Here is an 18897-nt window from a genome sequence, read left to right as displayed (position 1 = left end):
ATTTATCGTGTCTTTCACAGCTGTAATGTAGGAAACACAGCCAATTCCCACAAACGGCAATGAGATAAATTGCCAGATGATAGTGACATTGATTGAGTAATAATTGGCCAGAACATCTGGGAAAACAGCCCTGATGCTCTTCAAATATGTTACCTCTACCTGAGTGGGCAGATAGGGCTTCAGTTTAGCATTTATCTAAGGGATAGCACCTCCAAAAGTGCAGCACTCAGTTAGATCAACTTAGATTACCTGCCCAATTCTCTGGAGTGGAACATTAACTTACAGCCTTCTGGCTCAGAGAAGTGTTACCACTGACCGTTAAATATTTGTATTTTTTGTTTTTATTTTTCTCCCCTGTTGTCCCTCTCCTCCAGCATATTAATGATATTATACCCTTCAAGCCAGGCTGCCCAAGATATCGTTGTAGATCTTCAGTTGAAGTAGCCACAAAACTGTTAACAGTGCCCTCTTTTGTACCTAGGGTCCTCCGATGCCATGTACAAGATTGGCTGAGAAAGCAGCAGCCCTTCTTTGTTGTGAAAGACTGCACAAAATAGGTAAGTGATCATTAAATACATTTTTAGTCTTCGATCCCCCAAGAAAATGCGGTGCATATAACATAGTTCTCTTATATTTTTGTGCAGGTGAACTGGATGATCACTTGATGCCAGTCGGGAAAGAAACTGTGAAATATGAAGAAGAGCTCGATTTGCACGATGAGGAAGAAACCAGTATTCCTGGGAGACCAGGTTCCACAAAACGGAGACAGTGCTACCCTAAAGCAGTAAGTACAGTAAGCCTCCCCAATGCCTGGAGTGCACTTGTAAAAGCCTATCCCTTTGCACAAGAATTTTCACAGCTGACCTTGTCCCAGGACTTTCCTGCTCTACAGCTGGTCACTGGAAGGTATGGGGAAGGTGATTTAATTTTCTAGTGTAATAGGGCAAGTATTTGCTTGGCATCAGATACCCTAACACATTCTAAGGGGTCGGGGAAAATCTTATCTCTTTTGTTGTTTTCCCCTTCCACCTAAGTCCACTTGCACTGGTGAATGTCCTGCACTGGGCCTCCACCACTGCCACTTAGATCCAGCTAACAGTGGGTGCTCAAGTAGCCCAGTTTCACTGCTCTTTATAATCTTTGTCTTTGCCTTTCTCTTTGTTAGGTATTGCATTGCCCTGGCTTAGTGCTGCCACAAGAATTAACGAGGAGGCAGGATACTTTGGATATTGAACCTGGCCACTTTTCATGCTCACTATTTCCCTGTTAATTGTATTATACATTGGCAGAGTTGTCATTATGATTTTGTTAAATCACAATAAGCGTGGCCTAATGTTCAATGTCCCTACCTGCCATTGCATGCAGTTTGTGCATCCTGATGAATAATTTTTTTTCATTATTCAGAAACCAATCTAAAGGATTAATGGGTATGCAGGGCACCACCTAAGAAATAAAATAAAATAATCTAAGCATGGCTCCACTGTGCCATTCTTTATGGCTTTTGACTCCAGCTACTTAAGCAGCAGAGATTTCTAAATCTCCCCATTTTAATATCGGAGACATAGAACAGGCATCAATTTGATGCTGCGGCTATAGTTCTGCACCACAATGAAAGGAAATTTTAAAAATGGCTTTTCTGTAGCCCCTTTTGTGACCTCATGTCCCAGTGTACCTTGATGCCAATGAAGTACTGTACTTTTGAAGTTTAGCCAGTTTTGTAATGTAGACAACATGGCAGCCAATTTGTGCAATGTTCCACAAACAGCAATGATATAATGGTCAGATAATCTGTTTATTTAGTGATATTGGTTGAGTGATAAATACTAGCCAGAAGGTCAGGTAGAGCTCCCTTGCTCTTTTGAAATAGTGCTGTGGAACATTTTAATGTCCACCTGAGTGTAGACAGAGCTGAGAGCCTCAGTTTAATATCTGGTCCAAAAGTGGTACCTACCAACAGGGACGCATTCCCTTGGTACTGTGCTGGAGTAAGAATGTAAGAGATAGAACCAGGAGTAGACCATACAGCCCATTGAGCCTGCTCTGCCATTCAATATGATCATGGCTATCTTCAGCTTCAATCCACTTCTATCTTCTCCCCATATTACTTGATTTCCTGAGAGACCAAAAATGTGTCCAGAATGCCGGTCTGCGTTATATGATCAAGACCCTGAAGTGGTCCTTGAATTCTCAGCTTGACTCAGACAGTGAGCTACCATTTATTTACGTGACAATGATGTCCCAGAGCTTAGTGTAAATGAGTTGTATTTAAAGGGCATCCAGTGTCCAGCTACCTACTATTGACTGTAACTTCTTGTGCCTGATGAGTTTTTAAGTGTCTGCAAACTGTTAACATTGTCCTAATTTATTGCAAGGACATTGCTATAATTTATGTATCTTTATGCGTAACACTAAATATTTTGGTCTGTTTTCTTCCCCCCGCTAACTGCCACCCCACCACCGCCCTCACACCATCTCTTTGACTAGATTCCCGAATGTCTAAGGAACAGTTACCCCAAAGCAAACCAACCTTGTTACCTGTACGTGATTGGCATGGTGTTAACCACTCCTCTTCCTGACGAGCTCAACTTCAGAAGGAGAAAACTGTATCCTCCAGAAGATACAACGCGATGTTTTGGAATTCTAACTGCCAAACCAATACCTCGGGTACCTCAATCATCATTTCATAATCTTAACAGTTTAGTTGTGTTATAAGCAGAGAATCACCTTGTTTTCTTACTGGATTGTCAATCAACTTTTCTCCGTTCAAGCAGCTCTGGCAAATTAAGCCACAAACACATGTGGATATCACTTAGACACAAAGAAGGGTCTGGTACAAAGATCTGTTTTGCGTGAGTTGCTTTACCCTCAGGAAAAGCACCTAGCCTCTGCTTAATGCTTTGCTACAACTGAGTTAGTGAGATTGGAAGCTCTGCAATGTAGTAGACTGAATTATTCTAGCACTGCACTGATGTGGTGCTTTGGTATTCCCTTGTTCTGTAATTATTTGATGCAAACTCAGCATGTTTTTCCCCTTCAAGGTAGAAAAAACTGTGACAAAAGTTCAATTGCATTTCTTGTAAGAAGAGAGTTAATTGCAAAAGTAATGTATGCACAAGACTTAGTGCTAATGTTTTGGCAGGAGTTTTTATTAAATAAAAAAAAGTTTTTTGACAGTTCAAATTAACTATCCTTCTAGTAGCAGATGGTTTAAAATGCATTTGCTTTGGATAGTAATAGCATTGGATATTTCAGGAGAGGTGGTTTGTAGGGGAACTGCTTTATTTTGTGACAGAGTTAGGGTTGTATATCGTAGTGCATTGAACATGCAGTGAGAAATTGGGTGTCTCAACACATCCTGCAGTTTCGCATTCCATTTCTACCATGGCAGGGTGCCTTTCTGAAGACAGTGTACTTCCTCAAAAAGCCTACCTGTGATCTCTCTGTTCTTGCAAACTACTGCCCTATCTTCAATCTCCCTTTCTTCTCCAAGGCCTTTGAATTTGCTGTCATTTCCCAAATCTCTGCCTGTCATGACCACGTAAAAAGCGTTTCCTTAGTGGTTCCTGAGCTAAGAATGTGTGTGTGTTTGTATATAGCACCCCCCTTTTGATTTATGAGTAGTTCAATTTAAAAATAACCCAATGGACAAGCTTTATTCCTAAACAAGATGAAAGTTAGTTTATTACAAGAGTACTGCTGAAAGTTATTTAAGTATAAGTGATAACATTATTAACTAAAAATACAGATACAAAGATTAAAATACAAATAAAGGAAAAAATATTTGAAGATGAGATTTCAAATCAGCCCCTGTGAAATATCTTTGCAGGTCCATTGCTTTGAATTCCTCCTGTTATGAAGTGAAGGGTTTGAAACTTGAAGTTATATTCAGCAGCTGCAATGGCTTCTATAGTCGACTGTCTGGATGTTGCCTGTACAGGTGGACTCAGCAGTTCAGCAGCTTTGGGGAGCATTTGAAGATCCCTTTTCTTCACGGTTTCTGCCAGTACAATGATGATTTCCTGGTTTGCTTTTTTAGCAGATCCATGATGTTTTCGTTCTGGGCACCTTCCTCTATAGCTCCAGGTGGCAGGGAACCCCAGTGCTCTTGTATTTTGGCTGAGAGCTGTTTACTGGTAGTGATTCTCAAAAATGCCACACTAAAATGGCGTCTTGCAGTCCTTTCTAATAATGCAAAATGGCTGCTATGTTAATTTAGGTGAGTCATTGTTCCAGGAAGCAATGAAGTCAATTAAATTGCAGGGTTTTGAAGAGGTCCCTCCTGTCTCCTGTTCACTCAGAAGTGTTTTTGACACATTTTAGGAGATTCAATTATATTGTCCAAGGCACCCTTGAATTTCAAGTGCCTTGTGATCCTTCTTGAGATAAGATCAGTCTGGCTGACAACAGTTGGAATCCGCAAGAGAAGTCATGTTACTTCTGTGAGCCATGTTTTAAGACTCTTCATTTTTAAGAGATTACAGTTTGTTACAAAATCTACAATATAATTACACATCCATGAAGTGCACATCATTCCATGTCTAAATCCCTCCAATTGGGTTTCTGCCCTGCCACAGCACTGAAACAACCATTACCAAAGTCACAAATGAATCCTACGTGACTATGACAAAGGTAAACTGTCCTTCCTCATCCTTCTTGATCTATATGCAGCTTTTGACATCTGGTGTCCCCCAAAGATCTGTCCTTAGCTGCCTCCTATTCCTTACTTACATGCTGTTCCTTAGAATCATTATATGAAAACAGAGTTAATTTCCACATTTACACTGATGGCATCCAGCTCTACCTCATCACCTCCTCTCCTGACCCCTCCACCATCTCTAACCTGTCAGACAACTTGCACAACATCCAGTACTAGATGAGCAGAAATTTTCTCCAACTAAATATTGGGATAACAGAAGCCATTGCCTATGGCTACCATTACAAACTCTGTTCCCTAGCCACTAACTTCATTCCGGTTCCTGGCATCAGTCTGAAATTGAATCAGATAATTTATGGCTTTAGTGCCACATTTGACAGAGGTGAACTTCTGACCACATTCCCAGCTGCATCACCAAGACCACTTACTTAAGTCTCCCTAGCATTTCCCAACCCCTCCACTGCCTCAGCTCATCTGCTACTGAAGCCCTCTCCATGGCATTGTTACTAATAGACATGACTATTCCAATGCACTCCTGGCCAGCCTGAAATCTTCTACCCTGTATAAATTTGAGCTTATTGAGAATTCTTCTGCCCATATCATAACTTGAATCAAGTTCTGGTCACCCATCACCTCATGTGTTCCCTGACCTACCATGGCTCCTGGTTGGGCAGCATCTCAATTTTTACAGTTCTCATCCTTGTTTTCAAATCTCTGCATGGCCTTATCTCTGTAGCTTACAAACCTTCAAGATCTCTGCCCTCCCTCAATTCTGATCTCTTGAGCATCCCTGATTTTAATTCATCTAACATAGGTATTCATGCCTTCACTGCCTAGGCCCTAAACCCCTCAGCCCCTCTTGTTTAAGATGTTTCTTAAAACCAACCTCTTTGTCAAAGCTTATGGCCAGCTGCCCTAATATCTCATCATGTGGCTCGGTATCAAATAGTGTTTCGTAACATGCCTTTGGATGTTTCACTGTGTTAAAGATGCTACATCCTTGAGGGTTGAACGAGGTGGTTTTGCAGTGCCTTTCCCATATTGGAATTGAAACTTGACAATTTGTGATGTGTAGCTAATTCCAAACTGGGCAGTACATTGGAAAGAGCCTTATCAGTCAGGTTTACGAAGGGCAAAATAATTCTGCAGTTTGAATGTGTGCATAAAATATGCAAAAGTAATTGAACCTAACACTACAAGATTTAATCATTTTAACCTAATGAACGAGGTGTTTTTCCCCCGACAGATTCCTCATTTTCCAGTGTACACTCGCTCTGGTGAGGTCACCATATCTATTGAACTGCGTAAATTAGACTTCACGTTGAGTACAAAACAGCTGGAGCTGATCACTAGGCTACACCAGTACATCTTCTCTCACATTCTTCGTCTGGAGAAACCTGCACTAGAATTCAAGCCTACCGAAGCTGATGCAGCCTACTGTGTTCTACCTCTCGATAAAGGTGAGAAATATCACCATGGCATTTTGTTTAGACTTAGAAGTTTCCCGTGTCTAGTGACGCATGAGGCAGACACGGCATGTGCTTATATCTGTTTTGGTAGCTATTTTTTCCTGGAACAGGTTGCAAGCCAGTCACCAGAGGCTATAGCTTGAGGAGTGCCACTCAGCATCAAGCATGGTTGGCCCGGAGATTCTCCCAGCTCTTACCACCTGCCTTAAGCATATTGGAAAGATTTACAGGTTGATAATCAACCAGTTTAGCCACATTGAGTGCACCTTCCATGGCCGTCAACTCCTGGAGTGGATTTGAATTCAAAACTTCCAGCTCAGGAACACAAGACCACCTTCACTGGTATTTTAGTAAAGCTTAATGTTGAGCTGGTGCATGAATAAAATTTTCACAGTTGCTGCATGGGAACATTTTTAAATAGGATTTCAGAATGTAATGCAGGGCTGTGATGCTTCCGTTTCATGTCCAAAAGATTTTACTATGCAATATGGTTATACTTTGTTATGACTGATGGAGCATTTTGAGCTGTGTAACTTTTCAGTGAAGTATTGGTAGGCACACTAATGATGGTGGGAATGATGAGGCACTGACTTGAATGTCACACTTGCACAACAGCATTTGTGAAATTATAAGCCAAGTATGAGCACTTCCTTCGCAGCTGGAGACTGCCAAAGCACACTTTCTTTGTTCCTTCATAGGATGTGAGCATTGCTGGCTAGGCCAGCATTTATTCCCCATCCCTCATTACCCACGGTGAGCTGCCTTGTTGAACTGCTGCAGTCCATATGGTGCAGGTACAGCCACAGTGATGTTAGGGAGGGAGTTCCAATATTTTGACCGAGTGACAGTGAAGGAATGGTGATATATTTCCAAGTCAGGATGGTGAGTAGCTTGAAGGGAACTTCCAGGTGGTGGTGTTCCTATGTATCTACTGCCCTTGTCCTTCTAGACAGTAGAGGCTGTGGGTTTGGAAGGTGCTGCCCAAGGAGCCTTGATGAGTTTCTGCGGTGCATCTTATAGATGGTGTATACTGCTGCCATTATTTATCAGTGGTGGTTGGAGTGAATGTTTGTGGATGGGGTACCAATCAAGCAGACTGCTTTGTCCTGGATGGTGTGAAGCTTCTTGAGTGTTGTGGGAGCTGCACTCATCCAGGCAAGTGGGGAGTATTCCATCACACTCCTGACTTGTGCCTTGTAGATGGTGGTCAGGCTTTGGGGAGCCAGGAGGTGAGTAAGACATTGCACAAATCCTAGCCTCAGACCTGCTCTTGTAGCCACAGTATTTATATTGCTAGTTCAGTTTCTGGTCAATGATAACCTCAGGATTTTGATAGTGAGCGAGTCAGTGATGGTAATGCCATTGAACATCAAGGGGCAATAGTTGGTTTCTCTCTTGTTGGAGATGGCCATTGCTTGACATATCTGTGGTGCAACTGTTACTTGCCATTTGTCAGCCCAAGCCTGAATATTGTCCAGGCCTTGCTGCATTTGAACATGGACTGTTTTAGTATCTGAGGAGTGGCGAATGGTGCTGAACATTGTGCAATCATCAGCAAACATCCCCACTTCTGATGTTATGATGGAAGGGAGGTCATTAATGAAGCCTCTGAAGATGGTTGGACCGAGGACACTATTCTGAGGAACTCCTGCAGTGATGTCCTGGAGCTGAGATGACTGACCTCCAACAACCACAACCATCTTCCATTGTGCTAGGTCTGACTCCAACCAGTGGAGAGTTTTCCCCTTGATTCCCATTGACTCCAGTTTTGTTAGGGTTCCTTGATGGCACACTCCGTCAAATGCAGCCTTGATGTCAAGGGCATTCACTCTCACCTCACCTCGGGAGCTCAGCTCTTTTGTCCATGTTTGAACCAAGGCTGTAATGAGGTCAGGAGCTGAGTGGGCCTGGCGGAACCCAAATTGGTTGTAAGTGAGCAGGCTATTGCTAAGCAAATTCCACTTGATAGCGCTGTTGATGACCCCTTCCATTACTGGTGATTGAGTTTAGACTGATGGGGTGTTAATTGGCTGGATTGGTATTGCCCTGCTTTTTGTGTGCGGGACACACCTGGGCAATTTTCCACATTACCAGGTAGATGCCATTGTTGCAACTATACTGGAAGAGCTTGGCCAGGAGCACGGCAAGTTCTGGAGCACATCTTCACTATTGCAGGAACATTGTTGGGGCCCATTGCCTTTGCAGTATCCAGTGCCTTTAGCCATTTGTTGATATCATGTGGAGTGAATGGAATTGGCTGAAATCTGGCATTTGATGCTGGGGACTTCCAGAAGGAGGTCAAGATTAATCATTCACTCGGCACTCCTGGCTGAAGATTGTAGCAAATGCTTCAGCCTTATCTTTTGCACTGATGTGCGGGTGCCTCCATCATTGAGGATGGGGATATTTGTGGAGCTGCCTTCTCAAGTGAGTTGTTTAATTGTCTACTAGCATTCACGACTGAATGTGGCAGGACTTCAGAGCTTAGAGCTGATCTGTTGGTTATGCAATCGCTTAACTCTGTCTATCACCTGCTTATGCTGTTTGGCACGCAAGTAGTCCTGTGTTCTAGCTTCACCAGGTTGACGCCTCATTTTTAGGATTGCCTGGTGCTGCTCCTGGCATGCCTTCCTGCACTCTTCATTGAACCAGGATTGATCCCCTGGCTTGATGGTGATGGTAGAATGGGGGATATGCCAGGCCGTGAGGCTACAGATTATGTTTGAGTACAGTTCTGCTGCTGATGGCCCACTGTGCCTCATGGATGCCTTGAGTTGTCCCATCTGTTCGAAATCTATCCCATTTAGCACAGTGGCAGTGCCACACAACATGGAGGGTATCCTCAGTGTGAAAGTAGGACTTCGACTCCACAACGACTGTGCGGTGGTCACTCCTACCGTTACTGTCAGATGCATCTGCAGCAGGCAGGTTGGTGAGGATAAGGTCAGGTATGTTTTTCGCACTTGTTGGCTCCCTCTTCACCTGCCGCAGACCCAATCTAGCAGCCAAGTCATTTAGGACTCTGCCAGCTTGGTCAGTAGTGGTGCTACCAAGCCACTCTTGGTGATGGACATTGAAGTCCCCCACCCTCGGTACTTCCTCCAAGTGGTGTTCAACACGGAGGAGCACTGATTCATCCGCTGAGGGAGGGCGGTATGTGTAATTAGCAGAAGGTTTCCTTGTCCGTGTTTGATGTTGAGTCGATGTTGAGGACTCCCAGGGCAACTCCTTCCTGACTCTATACTACTGTGCCGCCAACTCTGCTGGGTCTGTCCTGCCGTTGGGACAGGACATACCCAGGGATGGTGATAGTGCTGTCTGGGACATTATCTTTAAGATATGATTCTGTGAGGATGACTACGTCAGAGCTTGACTGCTCTGTGAGACAGCTCCCCCAATTTTGGCCCTAGCCCCTAGATGTTAATAAGGAAGACTTTGCAGGGTCAACAGGGCTGAGATTGTTGTTGTCCTTTGCGGTGCGATTGCAGGTGGTCTGTCCAGTTTCATTCCTTTTTTTGTGACTTTGTAGTGGTTTGATACAGCTAGGCCATCTCAGAGGGCATTTAAGAGGCAACCACATTGCTCTGGGTGTAGAGTATGTAGGCCAGACCAAGTAAGGATGACAGATTTCCTTCCCTAAAGGACATCAGTGAACCAGATGGGTTTTTACAACAGTTGACAATAGTTTCATGGTCATCATTAGACTTTTAATTCCAGGTTTTTATTGAATTCAAATTCCACCATTTGCCATGGTCGGATTCAAACCCAGGTCCGCAGAAGATTGGCTTCTCTGGATCTCTGGATTACTAGTGTAATAACCAATAACCAATTAGGCCATCGTCTCCCTTGTCAGCCAAATCCTGGATATTGTCCAGGTCTTGTTGTATTTGGACATGGACTGCTTCAGTGTCTGAGGAGTCACGAATGGTGCAAAGCATTGGGCAACCATCGGCAAATATCCCCACTTCTGACCTTATGATGGAAGGAAGGTCATTGGTGAAGCAGTGAGGTTGGTTGGGCCTTGGACACTACCTGGAGGAATGCTCTGGAACTGAGATGAATGACCAGCAATGACCACAACCATCTTTCTTTGTGCTAGGTATGATTCCAACAAGGAAGAAATAGGACATTTAGAAAAGCTTAACGCAATCAAACAGAGTCAACATGGTTTTGTGAAAGAGAAATCATCTCTGACAAATTCGCTAGAAATCCTTAGAGGGTATAACAAGCAGAGTTAATAAAGGGAAACTCCAAGATGTAGTGTATTTGGATTTCCAGAAGGCACTCTAAGGTAGGAGCCCATGGTACTGGGGTTAATGTACAGGGGGAGCATGGATTGAGGATTGGTTAACACACACAAGAGAGTCGGGAGTAATGGGTCTTTTTAGGTTGGAAAGATGTAACTAGTGGAGTGCCACAAGGATCAGTCCTAGGGCTTCAATTATTTACCATCTATATTAATGACTTGGACAAGGGGGCAGAATGTAATGTATCCAAATTTGTTGACAATACAAAATTAGGCGCGAGGGCATGTTGTGATGAGGACATAAGGAATATGCAAGGTGCTATAGATAGGCTGAGTGAGCAGATGAAAACTTGGCAGATGGAGTTTAATGTAGGAAACTGTGAGGTCACACACTTTGGTAGGAAGAATCAAAAGGCGGGCTATTATTTAAGTGGGGAGAGACTCCAAAAAAGTGCAGCACAGAGATCTGGGCGTTCTTGTACATGAAACGCAAAGTTGGCATGCAGGTGCAGCAAGTTATTAAGATGCAAATGGGATTTTGGTCTCTTGCCAGGGGGTCGGAGTTTAAAAATAGAGAAGTTTTGTTACAACTGTACAGGGTGTTGGTGAGGCCACACCTGGAGTACTGTGTACAGTTTTGGTCCCCGTATTTAAGAAAGGATATACTGACATTGGAGGTAGTTCGAGAGAGTCACTAGACTAATTCCTGGGATGAAGGGGTTGACTAATAAAGAACGGCTAAACAGGTTAGGCCTTTATTCATTAGAGCTTAGAAGAATGAGGGGTGATCTTATTGAAGCGTACAATATTCTAAGGGGGCTTGACAGGGTAGATGTTGAGAAACTAGTGTTCCCACTAGTGGGGAATCCTGAACTAGGGGACATAGTTACAGAATAAGAGGCCACTCATTTAAAATTGAGATGCAAATTTCTTTGCTGAGGGTAGTGAATGTTTAGAATTCTCTACCCCAGAGCGTTGTGAAGGCTAGATCACAAAGTATTTAAAGAGGAGGTAGGTAGATTTTTGAAATATCGGGGAGTTGAGGGTTATGAGGAGCTGGCACGCAAGAGGAGTTGAGGCCTGGGACAGATCAGCCATGATCTTATGGAAATGGCGGGGTAGGCTTGAGGGGCCGAACAGCCTACAACTCCTATTTCTTATGTTTTTATGAACCAAGGCTGTAATAAGGTCAGAAGAGTGACCCTGGTGGAACCCAAACTGAGCGTCAGTAAGCAGGCTATTGCTAAGCAAATGCCACTTTATAGCACCGTGATGACCCCTGACCCCTTCCATCACTTATGATTGTGAATAGACTGTTGGGGCAGCAGCTTGGATGGGTTGGATTTGTCCTGCGTTTTGCGTGCAGGACATACCTGGGCAATTTTCCGAACGTATGGGTAGATGCCAGTGTTGTCGCTGTACTGGAACAATTTGGCCAGGGGTGCGGCAAGTTCTGGAGCACCAGTTTTCAGTATTATTGCTGGAATATTGCCAGGGCTCATAGCCTTTGCAGTATCCAGTGCCTTAAGCCATTTTTTGATACCCTGTGTAATGAATCGAATTGGCTGAAGTCTGGCATCTGGTTAAAAAGTAGCCTGCTTCGCTTGTCTTTATTTTGTTTAGCTTTTTTAATTTGCCCCCTTCATCTCCTGAGTTGTTTACTGGTGTGCTGGGTCAGGTTCCTAAGGTGAAAGCTATTCTCCCAGTACTTTGCCCTAATAAGCATTCCAAATGTGTGCAGCTACACACTGAAGTTCAGATGAGGTCACCATAACTAGATGATCACTGTAAATGGTGAGCACCAAAGCAGCGTTATAAATATCTTAGTGCTACTTGGCTCTCTCTTGTAGATATTTAAAGATAATCCTTTCTTTTAAGTCAATTGCCAAAAGGTTGAATTGTACAGTGTAAGGAAGCAGTTGACTGGCATGGGTTTGGATATGCGATGTTGGTGGCATTAGGAGGCCTGCTCGATTATGTCAAAGCCAGTAGTGTGCCTTCTCTAGCAGCTGGTCTGTTATTTGGGAGTGTATCTGGGTTTGGTGCTTACCAGACCTCGAGACCCCAAGAACTTATGGTTGGCATCATTGCATTAGTTAGACAAAGGGTCTTAACTATTGCTGCATAAGGAACTAATTTTTACGTTTTTTTTGTAGTTGATGGCTCCAGTCATTTGGATATCGACTTCACCTTTATGGAAGATATAGAAAGGTCAGAAGCACGCACAGGCATTCCCAATACACAGTATACAAAAGAGAAGCCCTTCATGTTTAATCTGGAAGATTACCAGGATGCAGTTATCATTCCACGGTAGGAAAAATGTTTCTTCCCTTTACTGTCTTTTCCTTTGTTTTCATTTGTTTTAAAGCTTGTAATCTTAGGCGCTTGTCTTCCTCCTCCTTGTTTTGACATCAATAAACTTTGTAGAAGATTAGTGCAATGAAACCCTTCCCTGCTACCAGCTAGTCACCATGATCTATAAGAAATTGTAGCTTACAAATGGTCCTTTGGTGGAGTATTGCTGGAAAAAGACGTTTATGGAGCTTTTCATCTTTCACTCATCAGGGCAATTCACAGGAATACCTTCTCATGAAGTATAAATTGTTGTCTCCTTTACATTTAGTATTCTTGTGAATTGTCCTGATGAGTGCAAGATGAAAAGCTTTGACAACATGTGCCTTTTTTCAGCAGTGCTCAAATTGAAGCTTGTTAGCTGAATATTGCTTGGATAGCTGCCATTGTTAATCAACAGGATCAAAATGTGCTCAGAATCCTTTGTTTGATAAAGAATGAAGTCAGTATCTTTTAATCTCTAAAAGTTGCATCTACAAACTCATTGCGGAGCAATTTAATAGTGATGACCAAATGCTGCTAATGGATTAAGGTTCATTATTTTCTATCTGGCAAAATATTTTCTTTAGTATGAGTTCTGTCAATTCATTTACAATTAACAGAGTATGTTTGACTTTATGAAGGCTTGGTGACTTATAATATCACAACATTGAAGGAAGCCATTCAGCCGATCAAGTCCATGCTGGCTCTTAAGGGCAATCCAGATAGTCCCACTTCCTCTACCTAGCCCTGGAATTTTTCTCCTTCAAGTATTCATCCAATTCCCTTTTTGAAAGCTAATAGTAAATCTGTATCCTCCACACAATCAGGCATTATCCCATTTGAAAAGCTTTTTTTGGCAATAAAATGTTTGGGTTTATTTAATGTTAATGAGAGAGCCCAGATTTGAGTTGTCTTGCATCATTCGTTTCAAGTTTTCCAACCCTGTCACTGCAGATAAGTTTCCATGTACCATCTAGTTGGAGAAAAAGGTGGAAATCTGTCCTGTGCCTAACAACTTGCCAGTAGACAGGCAAGATTGCCTTCTGCCTGGCAGTCATGGATTCAGTTAGATGGCTTACCCAGACACAGATTTTGCAATCTTCTCTTTATCTTTCCTTAACAGAAGTAAAGTAAATCACTCTGGAGCACTTAGCACATCTTCTGGCAGCAGTATCACAGTAGGTTTGGCACAGACCTGGGTTGGCCAACTGCATTCCCTGTGCCTAGGTGTAAGATGACAGGGATTCCGTAACCAGCGTGTTCTCACTAGTCAGCAATCAATAACTTTCCAATTTGAATGAAGAGCTAACGTATCAAGGATCAGCAACATTTGTATCTCCTTGCACTAAACTTGACCTCAATGCCTATCTCCTCCTCAACTCTGTGAAATTTAGTTATATACTTTGAATTTGTTCCCTCTAGTCCTTCCTTCATGTCCACAATTTTCATCTCTCTACTATAGACAGCTGTACCTCCAGCTTCCCTGGCCCTAAACTCTTGAATTCCCCCCTAACTTCTCTGCCTCTCTACCTCTCTTTCATCCTTTAAAACGTTCCTTAAAACCTACCTCTTTGACCAAGCTTTTAATCACCCATCTTAATATCATCATATGTGGCTCGGTGTCATTCTTTGTTTTATAATGCTCCCATGAAGCACCTTGGAATAATTTATTATGCAAAAGGTGTTGTAGAAATGCAAGTTGTTGATGACCGACTCATGTTGGTATATGAAATTTAATTTGAACAAGTTTGCCTAAAAGCTGATCTGTTTTGGACTTGTCAGAAAGCTCCCTGTTCGTGAGACTTGATGATGCAGTTTGAATTGTACTGTTTGCGTGTAGGTATCGAAACTTTGACCAGCCCCATCGCTTCTATGTGGCCGATGTGTACACTGATCTCACGCCTCTCAGTAAATTCCCTTCCCCTGAGTATGAAACATTTGCAGAGTATTACAAAACCAAGTATAATCTTGATTTGACCAACTTGAACCAACCTTTGCTGGATGTGGACCACACATCGTCCAGGTAAGAATTTTATACTCCTGCCACCTAGCATTTTTTTATAAAAATGTGCCATAGACAACTGCATAAATATGCTTGTGTAAAGTGCCTAAAGAGCCCTCTGGAGCCACCCAGTGGTGGCAAAATAGCATGCTTGGTTAGATAGTTTAAATTAAACGCTGCTTCTTTTGTCCTGAAGTTTCAGACTCGCTCTAGGGGACCGTTCCAAGGATACTGTTAGCACTTCGGTGCTTCCCTCATCTCAGCAGTCACCTGTGCATGAGCCTAAACCATGCTGTGCCACCAGTGTCCACACATACGCTTCACAAAATGAAATACTGTACTCTGATCAGGAGTATGATTTTTAGCTGACTTTTTTCTTCTTGATTCTTCCTGGCGCAGGGATGCCAAGGCCCCTGTCAGCAACCACTACCATTCACCTCCCCCACCTCAGGGACATGATCCCCAGCTAACTTAGCTCAAAATAGACAGAGCTCATTTGGCTCATTGAGTTTGTGTAAACCTTTTCAAAAAGCAATCCAGTTAATCTCACTCCATTCTTTCTCACATCCCTGCAACTTTTTCTCCAAGTGTTTATCCAATTCCGCCTTTGAAGGCTGCTATTGTTCCCATCACCTTATCAGACAACACGTTCTAAATCCAAATCACTGATGCGTAACACAGATATTCGTGAGTTGTGAAGTGTATCTGGCAACCACCAAATTGCTTTGAACACCTATGGTTTGCTAATGTAAGCACCCTACTCTGCTGGGAGTGGTGGGGGTATAATTCTTTATGAGCTGAGCTGCTTCAGAGAATATTACAGTACAGAAAGAGAGCATTCAGCCCTTTGAGGCCGTGCTGGCTCTTTGAAAGAGCTGTTCAATTAACCCCACTCCCCTGCTGTTTCCTCTCAATTTTACAAACTTCTCCTTTCCAATTGTTTATCCAGTTTTCTTTTGAAAGTTACAATTGAATCTGCTTCCACCACACAGGCAGTAAATTCCAGATCTCTATATAAAAGAAAATTCTTAAGTTCTTTAAATACATTCTTTAGGTGCCCCCTTTCTGGCATAACTTTTAGAAAGGCTCTCCCCCTATGGCACAGTGGGTAAGCACCCTCACAAACTAGGAATGCCTTGGATTGAGCAGTGCTAAACTAGCTAACCTAGTGTAGTTAGGTACTGCCATTAGTCAGCACCCAAAATTCCCAATCCCAGTTGCTACTGAGCACTGTAGCAAAAAGTCCATGTGTGTGGGCATGTACAATGAGGACCATGTTTTATAACAGGCTAATGCATTACTGAAATTTTAAAGCTAATAGTTAACTTTTATTGGTTTCCCCTTCTAATGGCATGACCAAGATCAGTAACTCTCTGCATTGAATTGAACTCCAGTAGCCTACCGTGCACTTGAGGGGAGTGATTAACAGGAGCTGTCCAAGCAGGTTTTCTGAGTCTCTGAATAGCCCATTGGATAGGATAACTTGGGGTTTGGGAGTGGGTCATTTACCCACTTTGGTGTATTTGCATTGGAGGCAGTATAGGGAAGGTTCATTAGATTGGTCCCTAGAATAAGAGGGTTGGTCCCTTGAATAAGAGGATTGTTCTATGATGAGAGGTAAAGTAAAAATGCATCTTGGCATTTTTCATTTTAGGTGCATGGATGAGATAGAATATCACACATTCTGTCTCATAACTGAGTATCATTATTCATAACACAGAGATAATAGGTTCCAGGTAATTCTGTTGTCATTATTCATAAAGCTGCCTCACCTACTCTGAAGTTGCGTCCCTGGCCTCAGATATGGCGATATTTATTGCATCATACTGCTGAACAGGATATATGCAATATATCCAGACACACGCACATTTGCACGTGCCCAAGCGCACACGCACACACATTTAATCAGTCTGACAGCCAACACAATTGTTTTCTATTCGTGTGTTATGAAAAGGGTTCAGCTACCTATTAAGATAGTCTATGAATCTGGCTATTATGTGGTTGTCATTGGACAAAATGGCCATATTTATAATGATAGAGAAACATTTTAACGTGTTCAAACATTTTATACCTTTCCGATTACATTTAGAAATTCAAACTGCTAAAATAAAAGTACGAAACATCTGATCTGTTACTTTATAACGGGACTATCTGTATCCCTTTTCTCAGGCTGAATCTTTTAACCCCTCGACACTTGAATCAAAAAGGAAAGGCACTTCCTTTAAGTAGTGCAGAGAAGCGCAAGGCCAAATGGGAGAGTCTACAAAACAAACAGGTAAATAGGACGCTGAAACTCTGTTGTTTAATGGCATGACTGCAAATTGGGTCAGATTCTATCAGTGAATTGGGTAAGGGTGCTACAAATCTACGTTTGTGGGCTTTCTTTTCTGACACTCAATCTAGCATTAGGTGTTCAAACTTGATCTGGCTGGATGATTTTTCTCTCATTGGCTAGCTATGAAAATGTCCAGATCCTTCTGTACGAATGTGCATGCAAACATAAGGTTCAGTGTACCAAAGCCCACCCACAAAGCACAAACGTATCAACTGGTTGGTCAACTGAGTACCTGTACCCAGGGCATTGTAAAATCTGTGAACTGGACTGCCTGCTGTCTAAACATGGATGTGGTGTGGAGTATTGCATGGTTTGGGAGAGGGCTGAAACAGCTTGCCTTTAATGGTAGGCAATTCAAATCTAATTCTAGAACAGGATTGTTTCAAACATGTTACCCAACCTGATATATTCTGGAATGCTTTCCCATATTCAGAAATTGTGGCAAACAGCATTGCAAAGAATGATACTGGGCTGTGAGAAAAAAGCAGGTTAGTGGTTATGTATAATCTTTTTAGATTACTCTAGCAAAGACATGGCACAGCTATGATAAGCTGCTTTCAGACAGGTAGACTTCTGTTGGTTCTACGAATATAATTGTTTAAAAAACTGGTCAGTTGAATCTTCCAACTAATTGTGAGATACTATTTGTTCTGTAACCAGGTTTTTAAGGTGCAATTTCTGCCCTTTAAATTTAGGAATTTAGAATTGAGCCCTGCTTTTTATATTAAATGTCTAACATAGTTAAAGGGCTGATTGATCAAAGTTGAGTGCAATTTTGATACTGACTGCACTGTAGGTAAGCAATTAAACTTTCAAGAACAGATGTCAAGTTTACTCAGCAGTAGTATTTCTTGATGTTTCCATCAAAGATGAATTTATTTCAATATGACTGCAGTCATGTTATCCTCATAATCTGGACTTTTGCTTGACTCATAGCAGCTAAAATCTGGCTTTCAGTCAATGCAAATCCTTTCTAAAAAGCAAGTTGTTTCTTGCTTCAGAATGGTCTTTGGAAGTTGGAAGGCAGAAGAAAGGTAATAACACAGGTTTCCTTGAGATGAATGACCTGTTGATCTATTTTTGGTAGTGGTCATTGAGAAGGCTATTGGGAAAGCTCACTGCTCATTAAATAGTGCCCTTAAAAGGATATGTAACATTGACTGCTAACAGTGCAGCACTTCTCAATGTTATTACAGTGAAATCTGATTAGATTGTGCTCAAGTCCTGGCTCAGAGATTGAACTGAGGTGAGAATGCTGACAAGTGAGCCAAATTGGCAAACAAGTTAAGTTTTACAATAACAAGGCATCTTGTGCACCCCCTTAGTGTTTAGAAAGCGCCAGATTATGACCCGCAGCAAGATGTAAACTCAAAAGCTGACCTCGAGCAAGGTGACGCACAAGTTGGGGGTGGTAGTAACCACCCTAATGTTTCCCTCCTGAATCCATTGGTCAGAATAGTTAGATGATTGACACTGGGCAGGCTACCAACCCCCAGAAAAAGGCATATATGTTGATATCATACTGGTGGTAGGGGGCAGAGGTCCTGGTGAGATTGCAGTATTCGTCGACAGTAGCTGCCTTCTTCAGAATAGACGAGCAGGAGGAGGAAGATGAGATGAACAAATTCTGTGCCAACAGTTTGCCCTTTGGGAGCAGTAAACTGCTCTCAACTGTAACGGGTCATATACTTTTCTCTGTGTAATTTGTTAATGTATCATACCTAAACTGTTGTTTCTTAAGTAATTTTAAGGTGGTTTATTATGACCAGTCGACTGCCTAATTAAGTACCTGTGGCCCCAAACCCCAAAATCTTAGGGCAAGCATATGGGAATGCCACTACCTGCAAGTTCCCCTCT

At 42.4% G+C, this 18897-nt stretch overlaps 1 protein-coding gene across 7 annotated transcripts in view; it reads left to right on the top strand.

Annotated features, from left to right (window-relative positions):
• Positions 1-18897, top strand: part of dicer1 (dicer 1, ribonuclease type III) — a 134553-nt gene that overhangs the window by 76845 nt on the left and 38811 nt on the right. For all 7 annotated transcript variants that reach the window (XM_041214255.1, XM_041214254.1, XM_041214258.1 and 4 more), the window contains 7 exons: positions 482-557; positions 645-784; positions 2485-2664; positions 5901-6114; positions 12526-12679; positions 14544-14726; positions 16875-16980. In XM_041214255.1, coding sequence (XP_041070189.1) covers positions 482-557; positions 645-784; positions 2485-2664; positions 5901-6114; positions 12526-12679; positions 14544-14726; positions 16875-16980 — 1053 coding nt within the window. The remainder of the gene's footprint in view (positions 1-481; positions 558-644; positions 785-2484; positions 2665-5900; positions 6115-12525; positions 12680-14543; positions 14727-16874; positions 16981-18897) is intronic.

This window comes from Carcharodon carcharias, chromosome 20, assembly GCF_017639515.1.
Source record: "Carcharodon carcharias isolate sCarCar2 chromosome 20, sCarCar2.pri, whole genome shotgun sequence".
Lineage (NCBI taxonomy): Eukaryota > Metazoa > Chordata > Chondrichthyes > Lamniformes > Lamnidae > Carcharodon > Carcharodon carcharias.
Note: the sequence above shows the minus strand (reverse complement) of the source record. Positions and strands in the feature narration are given on the sequence as shown.